This window comes from Alosa sapidissima, chromosome 12 (genome assembly GCF_018492685.1).
Source record: "Alosa sapidissima isolate fAloSap1 chromosome 12, fAloSap1.pri, whole genome shotgun sequence".
NCBI lineage: Eukaryota > Metazoa > Chordata > Actinopteri > Clupeiformes > Clupeidae > Alosa > Alosa sapidissima.
The window spans coordinates 22,321,989-22,340,546 of record NC_055968.1 but is presented as its reverse complement, the minus strand read 5'-3'; the positions used below and the strand labels follow the sequence as shown (position 1 = coordinate 22,340,546).

Here is an 18,558-nt window from a genome sequence, read left to right as displayed (position 1 = left end):
TCATCATGAATCTGATTATTATAATGTGGAGAAAAACATTGGGCAATGTAAAACGGTTAGGGTACTTCCAACAGGGTACTTCCAACCCCTGATTTAGGTGATGGTGTGTGAAGCTAATTCAGACCAATATGCTGAGGCCTCCCTGGATTTCATGGGCTCACATATTTGTGTGGCCCCAGACAGATTTCTTTTTTTTATTTCTGGTCAAAAAATGGCTCTTTTGAGAGTTAAGGTTGCCAACCTCTGAGCCAAGCCTCATCTTAATAGAAGACATCATCCAACAAACTCTGATATGGACAACTTGGTGATTTATTGTAACTCATGCTTGAACCAAATTATGTTACGTTAACTATGAAAAAGACACCGGTGTCACCAGATTGCTATTTTAAGTTTTTTTTTATTATAATTTTCATTTATCAGAAATATTCTGTCTAACCAAAGCCTTATTTGTAACTACTGTTATAGGCTAGTGCTATTACAGTGCCTTAATGTCAATTCTGCTAGAGTCAACATTCGGTACATGAAAAACTTTTGGAGATATGAAAACTTACATTCAGTCATAATGAACATAAATCAGATACTTAAATCACAAAATGTAAAAGTAAAAGATTCTAAACAGAAATTCTAATTGGTATGCAAAACTACACTTTTGATACTCATTTTGAGCTTAAAAAAGAAACATCAAATCATAAGAAGGAATATCATTTTAGATAATTTTATCTTATTTGTTACTGTTGTAAATCATCAGTATAATGAGGGTCTCGGACCAAACCCTGCAAAAGTTTCATGTAAGAGTTTTAAAAACAGTATAATTTATGCACAATTCATGATAGCAACCACACATGGGAGCAAAACTTGAGTTTTGGCACAGATTTCTTTTAGATTTGAGCATGATTACTGTCAGTAAGTGCAGGTTTGTGTACAGTTATATGTAAACAACATTTTTGCACTGATAGCAGTTTATGTTCTCCTTTGGAGGAATGGTAAGAGAAAGAAAGAAAGAAAATATGACATAATAATGTAATGCTGCTGCCTCCTCCCTATTGTTTGGCCCTACCATGAGAAATGAAGATCAAGATTTACAAAAAAACAACAGAAAAAAACCAAGGGGAAAGTTCCACAGAAGGGGTGAATCAGTAGTCCTCCGCTAGAAAAGAAAAAGAGAAGGCTGTTATCCAAAGAAGCTTGAGGATGATTAAGATGCTGTTGCGACCATGCTGTTGGCAATAGTGATGAAGATAATAATAAACATAGATGAGGAAGAGGTGCATGCAGTCCACTCTGGGTTAGTCAGCAAATGTTGAAGGGGAGATCATGCCAGCGTGCAGTGAAGTTAGTGGGGGGAGCACTTGAAAGCAAGAGCTTAGTGGGGGGAGCACTCTTACTTTCCACTGTGAGGATGCATGTGCTGGCGGCTGTGCCTCGGCTGTTGACGGCTTTGCACATGTACTCTCCCTCGTCCTCAGGGAAGGTTTCCGGCAGGTAGAGGCAGTATGTCTCCCCGCGCTCAATGTACTGGTAGTCCTCGCTGTCCGGGAGCATTTCTCCCTCGAACCACCAGGTGACCTCGGGTTTGGGCTCGCCTGTGATCTTCACTGTGAACCGGACAGGCTCGGCGTCCACCACTGACTGGTTTTTCAGGGGCTTTTTGAACCATGGGGCCCCGGACCTGGCGTGGTCCTCTTCATCATCGTAGGCTGCTGAGCCGTTGATGATGCTTCCCTCTTCCTCTTCCTCATCGTCCTTTGTCTGCCACAAAACACATCACAGATCTTACCACAAAAACACATTCTTTTTTTAAAATGGAAGTATCACGCCGCCAAACACCACTCATGCATGTGGCACTGTCCATGCAACAGGTCAAAACTCAGTGTCAGTCTTAGCTCTTGCACAGTGGCATCCTCTTGCAATTTACTTTTTGGAGAGCCGCATCAATCTCCTGCTGTTCAAACTGCATCCTCTGCAACTTCTGCTCCTCAATCCTCCTCCTCTCCTCCTCCTCGCGGGCCTTGGCCATTTGCTCAAAGCGTGCACGCATGTCCACCTTCTGCTTAAATGGCGCGTCCATCTCTTTTGCAGCGTCATGTCTGTTTTCCTCTTCATCCTATGCAGACAAAACCCCTCAACTTAAATTCTGTTATGACAAATACTTCAAAGGATACAAGGGTCCAGTTTTCATTATGGCCATAGAGCAAGGCTTGTGATAATTAATATTGAGTTTATTTAGATAGAAATAGTCTCAGGCATGGACCAGGAGAGCGGGCACTCAACTCATCTCTGAAAAAGACAGACGTTAATTTCTATTGGAGACGAGTGAGAAAGCATGCTCTTGCAGTACCTCCTGGAATCGTTCCGCTTCCCTCTCTTTGATTTCAAGGTCAATGGCTTTCCTTCTCGCTCTCTCCTCCTCAATTTTCTTCTGGATCTCCTCGTCAGTCAGCTGCTTGATCTTCTCAAACTTGGACTTCAGGTTCTTGGCTTGAATGGAACCAGTTCGCTTCAGCTTTGTGAGCTCTGCATACTCAGCACTCACCGTCTCCGAGCTTTCATTCACCTCATCCTTCAAGAAATCCAATAAGTCATTAAGAATGGTTAAAGTACTATCTACCCCATGTATGTCATTTTATAAAATGCTATAATAACATAAAAGTACGACTTCTAAAACCATTAATTACTGTCCATTGTCACCATCAATGTTCCTCGTTGAGCACTACAGTAAGAATACTAAACTAAAAGTGTCGAAATAGTTGTTATATCTGAATGTTAGGGCACTGTCAGAGCTAACAGACCTCCTCCATCTCTTGTCGAAGCTGTTCAAACTCCTTCTTCTCCATCTCCATTTTCTTCCGCCTCTCCTCCTCCTTGCGTTTCCTCCCGGCCTCCTCTTTCATCTTCAGCATCTCCTCGAAGTTGATCTCCAGTTTCCCAGGGTGCAGGGCTTCCTGAGATGTTGTCTTCACCAGACCCTCCTCATCGTCCTGTACCTGTTGAGACAAACAGCCAGCCACTGCATAACCCCATAGTCTTGGCTACAGATCTACACTACAGATCTTATAGCTATGCATTATGTATTAGTCTGAAAGTCTGGTGATTTCTGCATGTAATGAATATGGCTGGTGATAGCGTAGCAAGCTTTTGGCTCTAAGTGCAACAAGACATACATATACAACATCTATACATTTGACAGTATATTCATACATGCATGTAGCCTGGAAGCCAGCCTGAATTTAACCCGCCCCCACAAAATTTGAGGTCGGGAAATTCAGTCTGGACCCGAGAAGCCTCTTTGCCAGTATGAAAACTGGGCGACCAATCAAATCGTCTGGGCGGGCTTTATACGATGATGGATATATGATTTTGTTTGCAAAAAAGGCTGTCGCTAGAAGGGGTGTAAAGGTACACATATTCATAGCAAACCATTTAGGTAGCCTACAGCAAGCTAGGTTCGATACATGTATAGGCCTACTGAATGTACCAAATGTGGTCTTCAACAGTGGTCTTTTTTGCTTGCGGACCATGTTTCTAATTCAAGTTCCCACACAAGCAATAATTAGTGGACCATATGTCAGTTTAGTCAGTTAAGGTCAAAAACATTCGACAACTTTTCAAAAACTATTTGACTAATCCCATTGTGCATCAAAAATATTGTCAGAGAATTTTAGGCTAGCAGTACCTACAGGCTTACTGTACCATTTTTTTTGTTTACCAAACTGTGATTTAAAAACCGAGGTACAGTAGGCTACACACCAAATCGTGATTTTTGTGTACCGTTACAACCCTAGTCGCTTGAGAAGCTATGTTAAGATGTTGCTATCACATCTGTTGTGCAATATATTGACAGCGCAATAACTTTAAAAAACGAACAGAAAAAAGTGATTAAGGCATTTCCCGAGAGGAAGGATGTTTTGGCTGTTCTCCCTACAGGATCCACGGTATAGGCCCGCTTGAAACGCCACATAATCACGTCCCAATGGTGTAGTATCAGACTCAAATTCTAAATAGAATTGAGTCTGGCTACGTCAGGCTAACATGCATGCACTCTTTGGAGCTTTGGATAACAAAACAAGGGATTCTCTTGAAGATGTCTTACAACTGGCCAAGGTTTTGTAAGAACATCCTACTCTGAGTTCAAGAGTATAGCCTTAATGACATAGGAACAGCAGTCAGTTCGAATGTGAAATGGAAAGTGTCTTACTTCTCCATCTCCATATGAAGTCATTGACCTTTCCTGATCCCCTCCTGGGCTCTTAAAAACATAATTTGCAGAACAGAGAAGCGTTGAACGTATACCATTTGAGCACATTCGAGTTAAAATAAAAAAAAACTGGCTTGTTGTGTTGATAGTTGAAGTCAGACTTCATTAGAACTTTATTAGGAACTGTGGAACTCGGGGTGAACAAACTGTTAGCTCAGGGGTATTGATCTGTTTTTGATCTGTGCTCAGATGATATCAGAATAATAAGCAAGACTGCATGCTTTGCAAGACACTGCAAGACTGCATGTTTTGCAAGACACTTGCCAGCTACGTTGTTATTGAGTTAATTCAACTGTGTTAGTTTTAATTAAGCATTGCATAAATTGACACATTAAACGCAGACTCAACCTACAGGGAAGCAAAATGAGACGGAGACATGTGCTGGTATTGCAGGGTCTATTTTCCTGTTTGTTAGAAATTAGTGTTGGACAGGTGGCAGGTCTGATTCATGCTGACACGTTACGGGACACACGCCAATTTGTTTTTTTTTTGTTTTGTCTTTCTTTGCTGTCGTTTTTTCCCCCACCCTACCATGCTCTTGCGAGCCTCGGCAAAGAGCCTCTTCTCCTCCTCCAAGCGGCGCTTGGCCTCCTCCTCCTTTCTCTTCTGCTCCTCCTCCCTCCTCTGCCTCTCCAGCTCCTCGAAGCTGATGCCCAGCTTCCCCGGTTTGGCACCCTCAGCATTGATCATGGCCAGCAAGACGTCGTCGTCCTCATCTAGGAGCTATGAAAAAAAAGACAGAGTCAGTCAGAAATGTGCGTTAATACTCAAAAAACTTAATAGGCACTACACTGCATATGTTATTAAAGTCATTAAAAATACTGTAAGCTATTCTGGATGACATCACATTTGTTGATACCAGAGAGTGTTTTTTTACCCCTCCCCTTTCGATGATTGACTGGAACAGTCAATACAGTACAGTGTATGATCGTTTTTTTTTTGTACACAGATTAGACAGCTAGCGGATTGTGAGGGGATATTTGCTAAATGTGACGAATAGTGTTACGGGTTAGAAATGTCTTAAAAATTGCGTACAATACCTTTGTAGTGACATAGCTGATACACAGTGTAGTATATAAAAAATAAGTCAATACAAAACAATATCTTTGAAGGATAACGCAATACAGACCATGCTCTTCCTGGCCTCTGCGAAAGCTCTCCTCTCCTCCTCCATCCGTCTCTTGGCCTCCTTCTCCGCCCGCTTGCGTTCCTCCTCCACTCTTTGCCTCTCCAGCTCCTCAAAGCTCAGCCTCAGCTTGCCTGGCCTGAACTCCTCCTTGTCTCCGTGGTCATCTTGCATGCTTTCCTCATCATCCCCCTGAACAAAACAACAATGTAACTATAACAAGGAATTATATAAAATACATGCAAGATATCATATATCATATTAATTGTAGAAAAGTTAGAAAAAACATTGCATTGAGTTCTTGTGCCAGTTCTTTTGGCATGTAGTTTTATATCAATGCATCATGTCCAGCCGTCTGTTAATTTCTAGGGCTGCACAATTAATCCATTTATTTTTATTGAAAACACAATTTGGACCAGTGCAATTTCCTAATCGCAAAGGCAGCAATTAATTGTGCCGTTCATAACTCTGTTCCTATGGTTAATCTTGTCTCATCTATTTTAATATTCATGTCATCCTCCTTGTGTGACACACAGTGAAGCTCAGTTAACAGAAGAACTGTGCTTACATGCTCACCTTTCAGAAGTGGCCCAATTTAAAGCAAAATTTAAAATAATTAACTTGACTCAAATCTTGACTCAAAAATTATATCGCAAATCAAATCGCAATTGGAATATCTGTCAGAAAAAAATTAGATATTTTCCCCACATTGTACAGCCCTTATTGTTTCTGTGTTCATTACCATTTGGGACTTGGCCTCCTCAAAGGCTTTCTTCTCCTCCAGCAGGCGCCGCTTGGCCTCCTCCTCAGCCTGCCTCCTCTGCTGCTCCTGCCGCTCCTTCTCCAGCTCCTCAAACGTCATCTTCAGCTTGCCAGGACACACCTGCTCCCTCTCTCTGGGCTGCACATCCTCCTCATTCTGTGGGAGACACGGTCGAACATTAGCTGTACTCTTGGGTATGACAAAAAGTCATGATGAAGGTAATTTATTAATGCAGCATGAACATTACATCCGTCAGTTTACAAATGGCCTCTACAGAATCTGCCTTACCAAAAATACTATAAATACAAGAATAGAATGACATGAAAGAGAAACCATCCTTTTTACTGTTTATTGTTATTTCTAATACAATAATGGAAAAAGAACTGACAGAGAAGCTACACCAGGCGCATAACTGAAGCGTTTCATTTGCGACATGTAAAATCCATTTTAGAAGAATGGTCTATTTTTTTCAAATGTACGCGCCACTATCACGTCTGGGGCAGCTACTTCCATTGATTATAGTGGAAGCTAATTTTTGCAGCAGACGCAACGGGAACGGAACGTTTCAGTTACATGCCTTGTGTAGCTTAGCTCTGAGAGAACAGACACCCAAACAGAGGTGCTTGTTAGGATGCTATATATCATAAACTAATGAATAGTAGCCTATTTATCGGCTGACAGCAGAAATGTTACTTTCTGATACAATACTCTGAAACGTCTGTAAAATGTTGATTATCTTCTCCCTAACACATTGTAGGGAAGAAAAGGCTTTTATGGGATCTGTTTGTGCACCTGTGGGGCCATGGAGCGGCGCTTAACTTCGCGGAAGGAGCGCCTGTTCTCGTCATATCTCTTCTTCTTCTCCTCCTCGGCCTTCTTCTTCTCCTCCTCCTCACGGCTCTTCTCCATGTCCTCGAAGTTCATCTTAATCTTACCTGGAGGTTTGAATGGCTTGGCTGGGACCACTCGCACCAGGATGGTATCGTCTCCTTCCTGTAAAGTAGAGTGTGTCTTATGACAGCCACAGCATTGTGTCACTCTAGGAGGAATTGCGAAGCGTTCTTTCTCCTCTCTCATTCTCTCCTCTTCAAACAGACACACACACACACACACACTCACTCACTCACTCACTCACTCACTCACTCACACACACACACACACACACACACACACACTCATCACCAAATCTACAAGCTCACTATAACACATAGACAGACACACAATCACAACAACAACAACAACAACAGTATACACTACGGTTTCTCTGTTACACACACACACACACACACACAAACGCATTTCTAGATAAGATCACTCAGTAAGGAGGACATTCCTTTGGCCTCTCTGGCCGCCATTTGCACTGGGTCAGTGTGAGATAGGGAGTTCTAATTCTGTCCGAAAGTGCGGAGGGACTGTGGCCAGTTTCGCCAGACTGCGGTGTGGGAAACACTTTCCAGTCTCTCACGTCGACGTTGGACACGCTTGCCAACTTCCTCTGTTTTGGCTCTGGCTCTTTAATGTGTGTCAGTGGCCAGAGTTAACACCTTACAAAATCTACAGCACCCCGCATGTCCTCCTGTGCAAATAAAATTACAAGATTAAATGCATTGTTGATGGGGATTGAGTGCATTTAACCCCAGGGCTCCAGTGATCTATATTAATAGATGATGGTTTCCTGTTCACTAATGGCACATTCAGCGTCATGTTTCCTTTTTGGAAGGCTTTGCTGAGGTGAATGAGCTGAATACTGAACAGGCCAAATAGACGCCAGATCTAACTTACTCTGCCTTCTGACGTATTGTACTGGTGTTAGAGTATCGTATTCAGCATACTGCATATGATCTGAAATGTAGAAAAAGTCAACTAACAATTTTAGGGATCCAGAATACATCCCTACCCAAACTGATTCATGGGAGATCTATAAATGTGTCAATGAACACCAAGTGCCTAGATCAGTGACGCCACACACTTGTCTTCTGCCATTCTACTCCAGTGCAGGATTTAGGCTCAGCCTACACATACGGTAGAGCTTTCAACTGTTACTTAAAATAACTCATCAGGGTGTTTGCTGCGGATTACCTGAATCATTACTGATTCATGGAACAAGATTCACCCCACGGGGGGCAGATCATTGACCTTTGCATGCTGAATCTGTACTGCCACTGCCCTTCACTACAAAACACACACACACACACACACACACACACACACACACACACACAGAGAGACAAACATACACACACAGACAAACAAACACACACACGCACACATACTGTCCTTCACCTTTTGCCATCTTACCTCCTCGGCCTTCTTGGCCAGCTCTTTCTGGATCTTTGCCTTCTCCAGGGTTTCCTGTGCAACGCGTTTCTTCCTCTCCTCCTCTGTCCTCTTCCTCTCCTCCTCTTGCCTCTGTTTCTCCATCTCAGCAAACTTTCCCTTCACGCTGCCTGCAGAAGCACATGGCCACCCTCCTGTAAGTCGCTTTGACTTTTTTTGAAGAGGCTGCTACGTTTTACTGCCCTGTCCAGAACTCCTACTCCACTCTAGGTCAAATCTCCGGGGTCAACCCTACCTGTGATCTTGGGAACATACGATTTCTCCGTTTTTGCTGGTTTCACGTCCTCCTCATCGCTGGATGCTAAGAGCTCTTTTATCTGCAACAGATCAGATGGTGAGAGCGCCGTGAGGTGACGGTTTATCTGGGATCATCTGCCTTGCACAGTTGCTAGCTCAGGAGCCATGCTGGTACCAGCAAGCCCGACTGCCTAATCCCCATAAGGGAGGCATCACATGACCTTGAAGGAAACTGCTGATTGGGTATATCTCCTGTGACATGGTAAGGGATCAACAGGCATGCAGACAGGCAAGACAAGACAGAGTGGACATCCGGTTGATGAGCGGCAATCATTATGCCAAAGACAACAATTATATGACAACTGTACTCTTAATAAAGAAGTAAAGTCTTACTAAATCATCAATTTTAGGTATGAATCCATCATACATAAATAATCATATCATAGCCTATATCAATATAAATGTAAATATATGTATAAATATACAAAATGAATAGATCAATTGCCACTTTCAATGTACAGAAATTTAACAGGGGTATGAATAGCCATGTCTGCTAAGACAACATCAGTCAGGGCTGGCCAATGTGAGGTGATGTGAATGCTGACCTCCTGTTTGCGGCGGTTCCACTCTCTCTCCTTGATGTACTGCTCCTTCCTCTTAGCCTGCTCATCCTGGTTCCTTGCCCGGCTGCGCTCCTCCCTGGCCTTCTGCATGGCCTCAAACTTGTTCTTTACGTCTCCTTTTCCAATCTTTGGCACGTAGCTCCTCTGCACTGGCTTAGCGGCTTTGAAGAGTTTCTTTAATGTGAGTGTGTGTGTGTGTGTGTGTGTGAGAGAGAGAGAGAGAGATAGAGTCACTTACATGGAAGAGACACAGAGATTAGATAAATGCAACTGAGAAAAACACTAGAAGAATCATAACCACGCATAAGATGACTATTCTGATATTTGACTATTTGACTTCTGGATATGGATCTGGATGTTCATATTTTGAGCTTTGACACTCACTGACACAAGGCATGTGGTGCCGTACCTCTTGTTTTATCTGCACTTCATTTACATTATCATCTTCCTCACATACGACATCGGCAATGTTCTTTATGTCTGTCATGCTGGCGTCCCTCTGAGCTCTCCCTTCCCCTCTGGCTCCTTTCCTGCTCCTCGTCCGTTTGGTCTCAGTCTTAGCGTCTGCTTGACTGTCAGTTTTCTTTTTGTCCTCATCCATGCTCTCAACTCCATTCATAGTTTGTGTCTCAGGCTCCTTGGCATCACCATTCATACTGGCCACATTGTTTACCTTTTCAGTATCAGCACTGCTTTGTACATCCTTCATGTTAACATCCTCACTCACACTCTCTGCATCCATCTTTACATCCTGCATAGCCTGTGCATCCTCACTTTTGAGTGTGTCAGCCTTTTCCTCTTCCATTGCACTCTTATCCTCCTTGGCCTCATCTGCTGTCGTTGCGTTGTCATTTGAGCTTTGGACCCCCTCTGTGATTTTTTCTTCTTCTTCTTCTTCTTCCTCTTCCTCAGTGTGAACCTCCTCTTCCTCAGTGTGAACCTCCTCTGTGTCATTCATGCTATCAACAGTCTCCATGGTTTCCAGGTTGCTCATGCTCGCCACTTCAGCCATGGTTGCTCTCCTTCACACTCAGTGACGCAGCCCACTTTCAAATTCCTTGTACTGGAGGCTGTTTGGACAGAACGTATAGATGCACATGAGTCTGCATGTCAAAGTAATGTTTAATAATATTCAAATCTCCAAGCCTTAAAAAGAATATAACTTTGGATTCAAGAGGGGAGGATATTGTATATGTATACCCCAGCTCAGAAGAAAAAAAGACATTGAATTTCATTACATCAAGTTTAAGTCATGTTACCCGGTTTCTAAACTAAAACATTTTTGTCACATACAGCAAACATCTCATCACGATCCGCTAGCTGCCTGTCCCCTAAAAAAAAAGTGTAAAAAAACGAGGTCTTTGTGGACAGCCCAGGCTTAAAAAACGGCAACAAAAACAGCCTGGTCCAGCCTGGACCATGAAACATAGCAAACTGTTCCAGCCAATCACTGACGAGATGCGCATTCACGCCAGCTTCAATTGCACGGGAGGGAGGGGCGAACTAGCTCTCTGTTTTGTTTGAAACATCAACAGAAGTGACATTACCCTACCGTACTCAGAGAACCTTTAACCCTGAAAATAAAATGTATGCTAAGAACTATATCCTTCGTCAAAACCCTCAACAACAAAACTTCAAAATCATTTAACCGTTTTTTGAATAGTGAAATCTTTTAATCTAAATATATAGGCTAGTCCTTAATTTGTTCATTTTACCCTGTTGTGTCTTTGAAACAAGATGGCGGCCTCTTGGCCTACTCTGTGGGAGCCATTGCTGAGAGAGATTGAGGCGGCTGCCCTAGTATGCTGAGCCACTACATTGTCCAGACCCTAATTATAACCCACTTCTGTGTTTTAGGACATGTGACCTGGGCTATTTTGGATCAGAGATACGTGGCGGGACAGAGAGGGGGTCAGCACCACATGTCGGTCAACAGACTCCTCACAAAAGTGCCAGGAGATTCTTGCTGCCAGGCCTGGGCTAACGGTCTGCAGTGCCAGTCCCAGAGTTGTAAAGCCATATTTACTCTACTGTTTGGTTACTGTACTGCTTTATTTCTCATAGGGACCACCTTTACAGTGAAACTCCCAAATTAATTGAATTGTGCTGCTGTAGTAGTATTGGGGGATGTTTAGCTGTCAAAATGCTTGGTTGCTGGGTTTGAGCTATAAACCTTTTTGCCCCTGATGAACTTAACGTCACTGAGCTGTATCATGTTCCCAACACTTGCTGTGCTTAAAGTACTTTCTTCTAGCTAAACCCAAGGGCATAGCATAAAAGGAGACATCGCTACTTTATAAATATGGTGTCATTAACAGTTGTGTAGTAACAACTTACTGCTTCAACCCCATTGTTGAATTAGTTAATTCTTATCACCTGATTTACAATGCTTAATTTTTTTCCTAACCTGGAATGCTTACACATGGCACCAACAATAGATGATTCACACAATGCCATTTGTATTGCATGGCATGGCACCACCTCTAGGACCAGGAGACAGCCACTGATCTATTTCTGTTGACACTGATAATACTCTAGGAATGAACAAAAGACAGTTGAGATTACCCCCCTTTTACTGTTTTGGTGGTCTTGTTCTAGAAGGTTCCAGAGATCAGACAACATCTTGCAAAACCACTACAAATGCTGAAACTAATGGAAGTTGGATCGCTGCCTCACTGCCATTTCATTGCCTAAATGACTTGCACTGTTTCAGATACCTGAAACAAAAGACGAAGTAGCCCAAATCCAAAAGGCCTAATTGTCACTGCTGAATTTGAATGTCATTTTTTTTTATTTAGTGTTAAATATGTCTTTGTGTTGATCTATTTCTCATTAACATATCATAATCATTTTAACAACAAACTATATCACTGTCGCAAATGTACACAAATGTGTTCATCAGAACAATATGGCATAAAAGCACAAATCAGTGTTTGGCCTACATTAGCCTAACTGCCATATGAATCATGGATAACCTACTCCTAATATAGGCCCGGTCAAATTACTACCTATTTATGGCAAACATTATTCACCTGACAAGAATATGGAGGAGATTTACAAGAAATTATCGTTATATACTTTCACTATTTAGATGATTACAATCAATAAATAAAAGAAATGAACAAAGTTTCTCAGAAATATGTTCTTGGAATAGGACATCGGATTTTTGTCCAATACATAACAAAACCTCTTCTAGTTACCTGAGAATGCTGTTAAAAGGAAGAATACTAAAGGCCCAATGTTGCCAAAAGTAATTTAGGCTACATGGCAAAGCCTACACATAAGCTATTGCCTGCCCTGCCCATTTCACTGTGATGAATTAGTAGCCCATTTAAATCGATCACTTGTAATTTTGAATTTTCATAGTTATTAATAGACCTAGTTGTTATTTACTTAAGCCAAGTAGGCCTTCATGTAGGCCTTCATGTTCCTTGATGTGGAAATTAACGGTAGCAGGTGAAGCAGGTGCATTTTTATCATGGTACATTGTCACACGAAAAAAAACATTTGAAATTAAATTACCTCCTTCAGAGTAATATTCCACTTCTTTCTCTCATAGAAATCTCAGGTTATATCGACGGAGAAAATGCCAACCACAAATCAAAATTCCCAAATGTGTGGAGACGGTCGTGTCCGGCTCCCTCTACGGGGACGCAAAGTCGAATGGGTGAAGTTACGTAGCGGTAGGCAGTATCCATAAATGTGCTGTTCCTCTCGCCGGTTACCGCATTCCAGGCGGGCCTTCGATAGCCTCAGCTGTTCCAGCACATACGCATGGCCTTTCCGACTCCTTCTTTTAGCGTCTTTAATAGACATGATTCAAACTGACATGTTGCAGTTTCGCAAGTTGCTTTATAATTTCCTAAGTAAACTAAAACGACATGGGTGCAACAAGGACACAGATATCTCTTTGAATATTGTTATTTCAATATAGCATAGCCTACATTTGGGTTATTCTTAATTGATGCAATCAAGGAAAGGACAGAATGAAACAGTAGGTGTTGTATTTAATATTTGATATATAAATACATATATTTGATTAAAACCGCATGTGACGGGCCATGCTTTTCAAAATATACAAGAATCCACACTCAAGGAGCCATTGGCGGGGCCATAGGCCTATCAGCAGCCGTCCAACAGCCGGGAGATGTTTGTCCCTTAACAGGCAGTGGCCCAGATATTTTTCACACGGACCTGTGTGGAGAGACTGATAACCTAAAATATCACTGAATGGGTAGTATAAGGAATAATTCAGAGTGCATGCATAGCCTCACATGCCTGCAAATGGCATCGTTATTGTCATAGTCTTCCGGTCTAATAATCAACTTACTAAGTGCAGCTGTTCTCCAGTGGTTTGTAAATTCTAATCTTTAACATTAGAATATCTATGTGTGGTCAGTAAACCTGTTTTCAAGTGTTGTCCCTCCACTATGTAGCCTACAGTAATGTCCTTTAGTAAGTAGGCTAGCCTAATACTCTCAGGCTTTCCCCAGGGTGTATGAATGGAACATTGTTGTTCATAACATTTTTCCAGCCCTGATGTGACTGTCACTCCTCTCAGCTGGTGATGACTAGGGGTAGGCCTACAGTACGTTTCACAAAAGCTAGTTGCTAACTCACAATGTAATTATGTAGTTGTGATGCTATGTTTCCGATAGTTACAACTGTCCTGCTGAGCTGCAGTTGTCTGACAATATTGTGTATCTAAATGGCTTAGGTCTTGACTCCTGACTGCCAGTAATAAACATGTGTGAACAAAACCTATCTCTTATTAAACTGTAAGAACAAGGAGTTTTACAGTACACACAACTTAGCATTAAATTAATGCATCTCTTTAAACAGGCTTCAGACACCCGCAGCACACATGCCAGTGCCCTGGCACAGTGTAACATGAGACCCAGCATGCACCTCTTTCAACTGGGCCACTAGGAAACTGATGCTGTCATTGGACAAGATGGGGAGTATATGGCAGATATCAAAGCTTTATAACATAGCCCAAAGAACACTTGTGAGACAGAAACATATTTACGGTTTTGGATTTGACATGGATTTGTTTTGGTCTTTCATCAGTCACCACTGATCCCCAGATGTGACCATTTTCATTGACCTGGGATAAGAACGGCAAAGACGACACATTCCACAGTAAATATAATTCTGTGAATATTCTACATTGCATGACCAAGTCTCCTTGCATGGGTCAACATTGGGTCTTTAGTTCCCTGAATTCCCAAGGCCAGAGTGGACTGTCCTGCCCTCGGGTGGTGTGTCTATGCTTCTGTGTGTCTGTGTGTGTGGGGAGGGGCAGGGGGATACTGGGGTGGCTTCCAGATCTGCGGCCACAATAACGGAGCTCTCCTGAAATAGCCCCCCCACCTGTGTCCTCTGCTCAACACCAAGGAGACAGCTCGCCCAAGTGGGGACCTTCCTGGGCCTCAGCTGCCACCGACGGGCCCTCACACCTCTTCAGCCAGCCACCAAGTGTCAGCGCTCATCAGCCTGTCTCTGCCCCCTGCTCGCTGGGGGAGGGACCCTGGCAGCCCCATCCTCGTCCCCCAGGCTCACAAATAATAATAATCCTGACAATCATGCACTGTATGTGCTGTACACCTAATATACATCCTTTTTGGTTAGAAATTACAGTGCGACACCCTGTGGAAATGTCACTTTGTTTTCTGAGAGCGGATGACTAATTACTTTGTCGGGAAAACATGTCCACAGACAGGCCTGATATGTAAAGTCATAATAACAATGCACTGTACATCCAGGGCATGTCCTTTCCGGTTAATAGTTGCAGTGCATCTGCATCACACAGTGGAAATGTCTCTTTTTTTCCTGTGTCACAGAGACACCCTGGCCCACTGAACTGGGCTGTCATCACAACAATCAATATCACTTCCCACATCTGAGGAGAGACATCAACACGTGAAAAAGTAATAACCGGCCCACAATATAGCCAGTAATAGAGAACAGTAGAATGAAAGAAATGCTGAGACTAATTGAAGATACTGACAAATGTCAAGCACATCTCCTCAAAATGCAATCACACTGTCTCAAACGGAGGATGTATACTAACAGGCTCCCTGTGGGGATATTGTCTACATAATGCAATAATACCAGTATGTATTATTTGCTACAATATGAGTTACCCAATGCTTGCAATGCAAGCATTTGAGTTATGGTTTGTATATTTGTATTTGTTTTGTCATTATGCTATTAATTGAATTGACATTATTGTTTATTATTGATATTCTCATTAATGTAGTCTTACCAATATTTGAAATTGTTCACTGTTAAATGTAACTATTGTATTGTTTTTATTTGCATGTCGCTTTGGACAAAAGCGTCTGCCAAATCCCATAACCAATAAAGTGTGTGTTATGTCATATACTACAATAGAATCTGCTACAATAGAAGTCAAAGGAAGAGCCTCCATACAAGAAAAGAAAAGCTACATGCAAATGACTGATCATATTGGGGCTACATGGTGTGTGGTTCATTACATAAAAGATAAAGGTAAAGAATGGTGCATAGGACTAATGAGAGTTCATGTTAATTCATGAGATATTATACAAGCAAGCTGCTAGTTAGTTGAATTTTCGTTTCAAAACATGCTTAATGGCCAATACAGGATGCCAGTGGTAGTCAAGCCAATGACGACACATTTATGAGAAAAAGAAGTAATAATAATAATAATAATAATAAAGCTTTATTTGTATAGCACCTTTCATACACAGAATGCAGCTCAAAGTGCTTTACATTTGAAGCATGTAACACAATAGTAGTCAGTCAGTCATTATCAATCACTTTTCTTTGCTGTTTATGATATGCTCAGCAACATATCAAAAATATAGAAAATGACGTCATAAGACTGGCAGCCTTAACCCTCTTACCCCCCACAAGCACGCCATATGGCAACTGTGGCAAGGAAAAACTCCCATATTCCAGGAAGAAACCTTGAGCAGAACCTGACTTAATAGGGGGAGCCCATCTGCTTCTGGCTGGCTGCGCCCTCCAATAGTAGCAGATGTAGAATAATCTGAAAATGTAGTCTACAGGATAAGATGAGTTAACTAAAAGCTTTCCTGTACAGGTATGTTTTCAGATCTTTTTTAAAAATATTTACTGAACTCGCCTGCTTGATGTACAGAGGCAGGGTGTTCCATAGTTTGGGGGCATAATGGATAAACGCAGCTTCTCCACTTTGTTTGTGGAGCACTTTGGGTACGATTAAAAGATTAGAATTGGATGATCTAAGTTTCCTTTGTGGTTGATAAGATATTAAAAGCTCAGAGATATATGAAGGTGCTATGCCATTCAGAGCTTTGTAAGTAATTAACATAACCTTAAAATCAATTCTATAGGAAATAGGGAGCCAGTGCAGTTCAGCCAACACAGGGGTGATGTGTTCTCTCTTCTTAGTCTTAGTTAAAAGTCTAGCCGCAGAGTTCTGTATGAGTGCCAATTTCTTTAGATGTTTTTTGGGAAGACCAGTGAAAAGTGCATTGCAGTAGTCTAACCTGCTAGTGATAAAGGCGTGAATTAGTTTTTCTGCATCTTGTTGAGTTAAAAAGGGCCGCACTTTGGCAATGTTTCTCAAGTGGAAATAGGCTGTCTGAGTAACTTTACTGATATGGGGCTTAAAACTTAACTCTGCATCTAAGATGACACCGAGGCTTGTTACTTTTGGTTTGACCTGGTGTGCCAAGTTCCCCAGATTACTAAGAATAATATCTCGCTTTAGTTTTGGTCCAACCAGAAGTACCTCTGTTTTGTCATCATTTAGTTTCAAAAAGTTTTTGCTCATCCACTGATTAATGGAGGTTAGGCATGCAGTGAGGGAGCAAAGGCCATCTGGGTTAGTTGGCTCAACAGAAAGATACAATTGGGTATCATCTGCGTAGCTGTGGAAGTTTACATTATGTTGACTTATGACGTTTCCCAATGGAAGCATATATAGAGAAAATAGCAGGGGACCAAGGCAGCTCCCCTGGGCCACACCAAAAGGCAAGTCATGTTTTTCAGATACATGATCTCCTAGACTGATATAAAAATCTCTGCCAGTAATGTAGGTTTGAAACCAGTTTAGAGCATTATCAGAGAGACCCACCCACTTCGCAAGGCGGTGAATTAGGATGCTATGATCAATGGTGTCAAATGCCGCACTCAAATCCAGAAGAATAAGGATTGAGACTTTGTTTGAGTCGGTAGCTAGTCTGAGATCATTGACTATTTTTACTAGAGCCGTTTCTGTGCTGTGATTTGATCTAAAACCTGATTGGAATTTTTCAAGGATACTGTTTTCGTTGAGGAAGGTATTTAACTGATTACAAACAACTTTTTCAAGTACTTTGCTCAAAAACGATAGATTTGATATAGGCCTGTAGTTGCTCAGATTGGTATGGTCAAGATTTGACTTTTTAAGTAAAGGTTTCACAACAGCGGTTTTAAAAGCAGTTGGAAATATACCTGTTTCTAATGAGGTATTTATTACCTTGAGAAAAAAGGGAGCTAAGCCATCATATACTTTTTTGAGGAATGTAGTAGGGATTGGATCTAAAACACATGTTGAGGAGCCGGTTTGAGTTATAATTTTACCAAGCTCAGATTGAGTAATAGTGCTAAAGGACCTTAATTTTGGGGGGCTGTTTTTGGGTGTACTATCAAACATATTACTTGTGTTACCAATAGCCTCCCTTATAGAAATGACTTTGTTTTTGAAGAAGTCTGCAAATTCTTCGCATCTTAGAGAGGATGCCTGACTGAGTGCAGATGTTTTGCATTTCACCAGGCCAATGCAACCAATAAGAATACCACTGAGGATTGAGACAGTCAGTGGACATGCAGGTGGCTGGGTCGTAATCTGATGAAGCAGCAGGTCATGACCTGGACAGTCTGTGACCTCTGCTTCTGCACAGCTGACCAGCCTATGCAGTCTGCCATGGTGGGAATACAACACAGTTATGTGCAGTACATGCAACCTCCAAGACCATTACATTTTTGTCTCTAAGTTAGCTCAGTGTACATGTCCCATCTCATAACAAGAACTGTAAATATAGAAAAAATATAGAAAACTTGACAAGCAGGGAACATTTTTCTACTTTCAAGTCTTTCCAATCCACGACCGCCGCCATGAACTACTTCAATGCTACATTTTTCAAGTTCCAAGTTGCTAATGTAAGTGTCAATTTCAACAAGCTTTTAAATGTGTTTGGTGTAA

The 18,558-nt window shown here is 41.9% G+C and overlaps 1 protein-coding gene across 4 annotated transcripts; it reads right to left on the bottom strand.

Moving 5' to 3' along the window:
• Nucleotides 1-288: 288 nt before the first annotated feature.
• Nucleotides 289-13,001, bottom strand: nexn (nexilin (F actin binding protein)). 4 transcript variants are annotated; one of them, XM_042057659.1, is made up of 15 exons: nt 12,864-13,001; nt 9,751-10,411; nt 9,324-9,515; nt 8,717-8,798; nt 8,443-8,591; nt 6,937-7,155; nt 6,124-6,300; nt 5,385-5,573; nt 4,787-4,978; nt 4,196-4,246; nt 2,790-2,984; nt 2,339-2,560; nt 1,916-2,104; nt 1,386-1,749; nt 289-1,147 (listed from the first exon to the last, which is right to left on the bottom strand). In XM_042057659.1, exons 2-15 carry the CDS (start codon nt 10,351-10,353, stop codon nt 1,134-1,136), a joined length of 2,838 nt encoding a protein of 945 aa, XP_041913593.1. In that variant the 5' UTR covers nt 10,354-10,411; nt 12,864-13,001; the 3' UTR covers nt 289-1,133. The 4 variants fall into 4 exon arrangements, with proteins under 4 accessions (XP_041913593.1, XP_041913594.1, XP_041913595.1 ...); XM_042057660.1 differs by having other exon boundaries at nt 6,937-7,137; XM_042057661.1 differs by lacking the exon at nt 4,196-4,246.
• Between the last annotated feature and the right edge of the window lie 5,557 nt (nt 13,002-18,558).

Coding starts and splice junctions, on each gene's coding strand:
- nexn (XM_042057659.1), bottom strand. CDS start 10,353: ATGGCTGAAGTGGCGAGCATGAGCAACCTGGAAACCATGGAGACTGTT. Junction 7,156..8,442: donor TGGCCAAGAAGGCCGAGGAG/GTAAGATGGCAA, acceptor GGCTGTCATAAG/ACACACTCTACTTTACAGGA. Junction 5,574..6,123: donor AGGAGGCCAAGTCCCAAATG/GTAATGAACACA, acceptor TGTTTTGTTCAG/GGGGATGATGAGGAAAGCAT.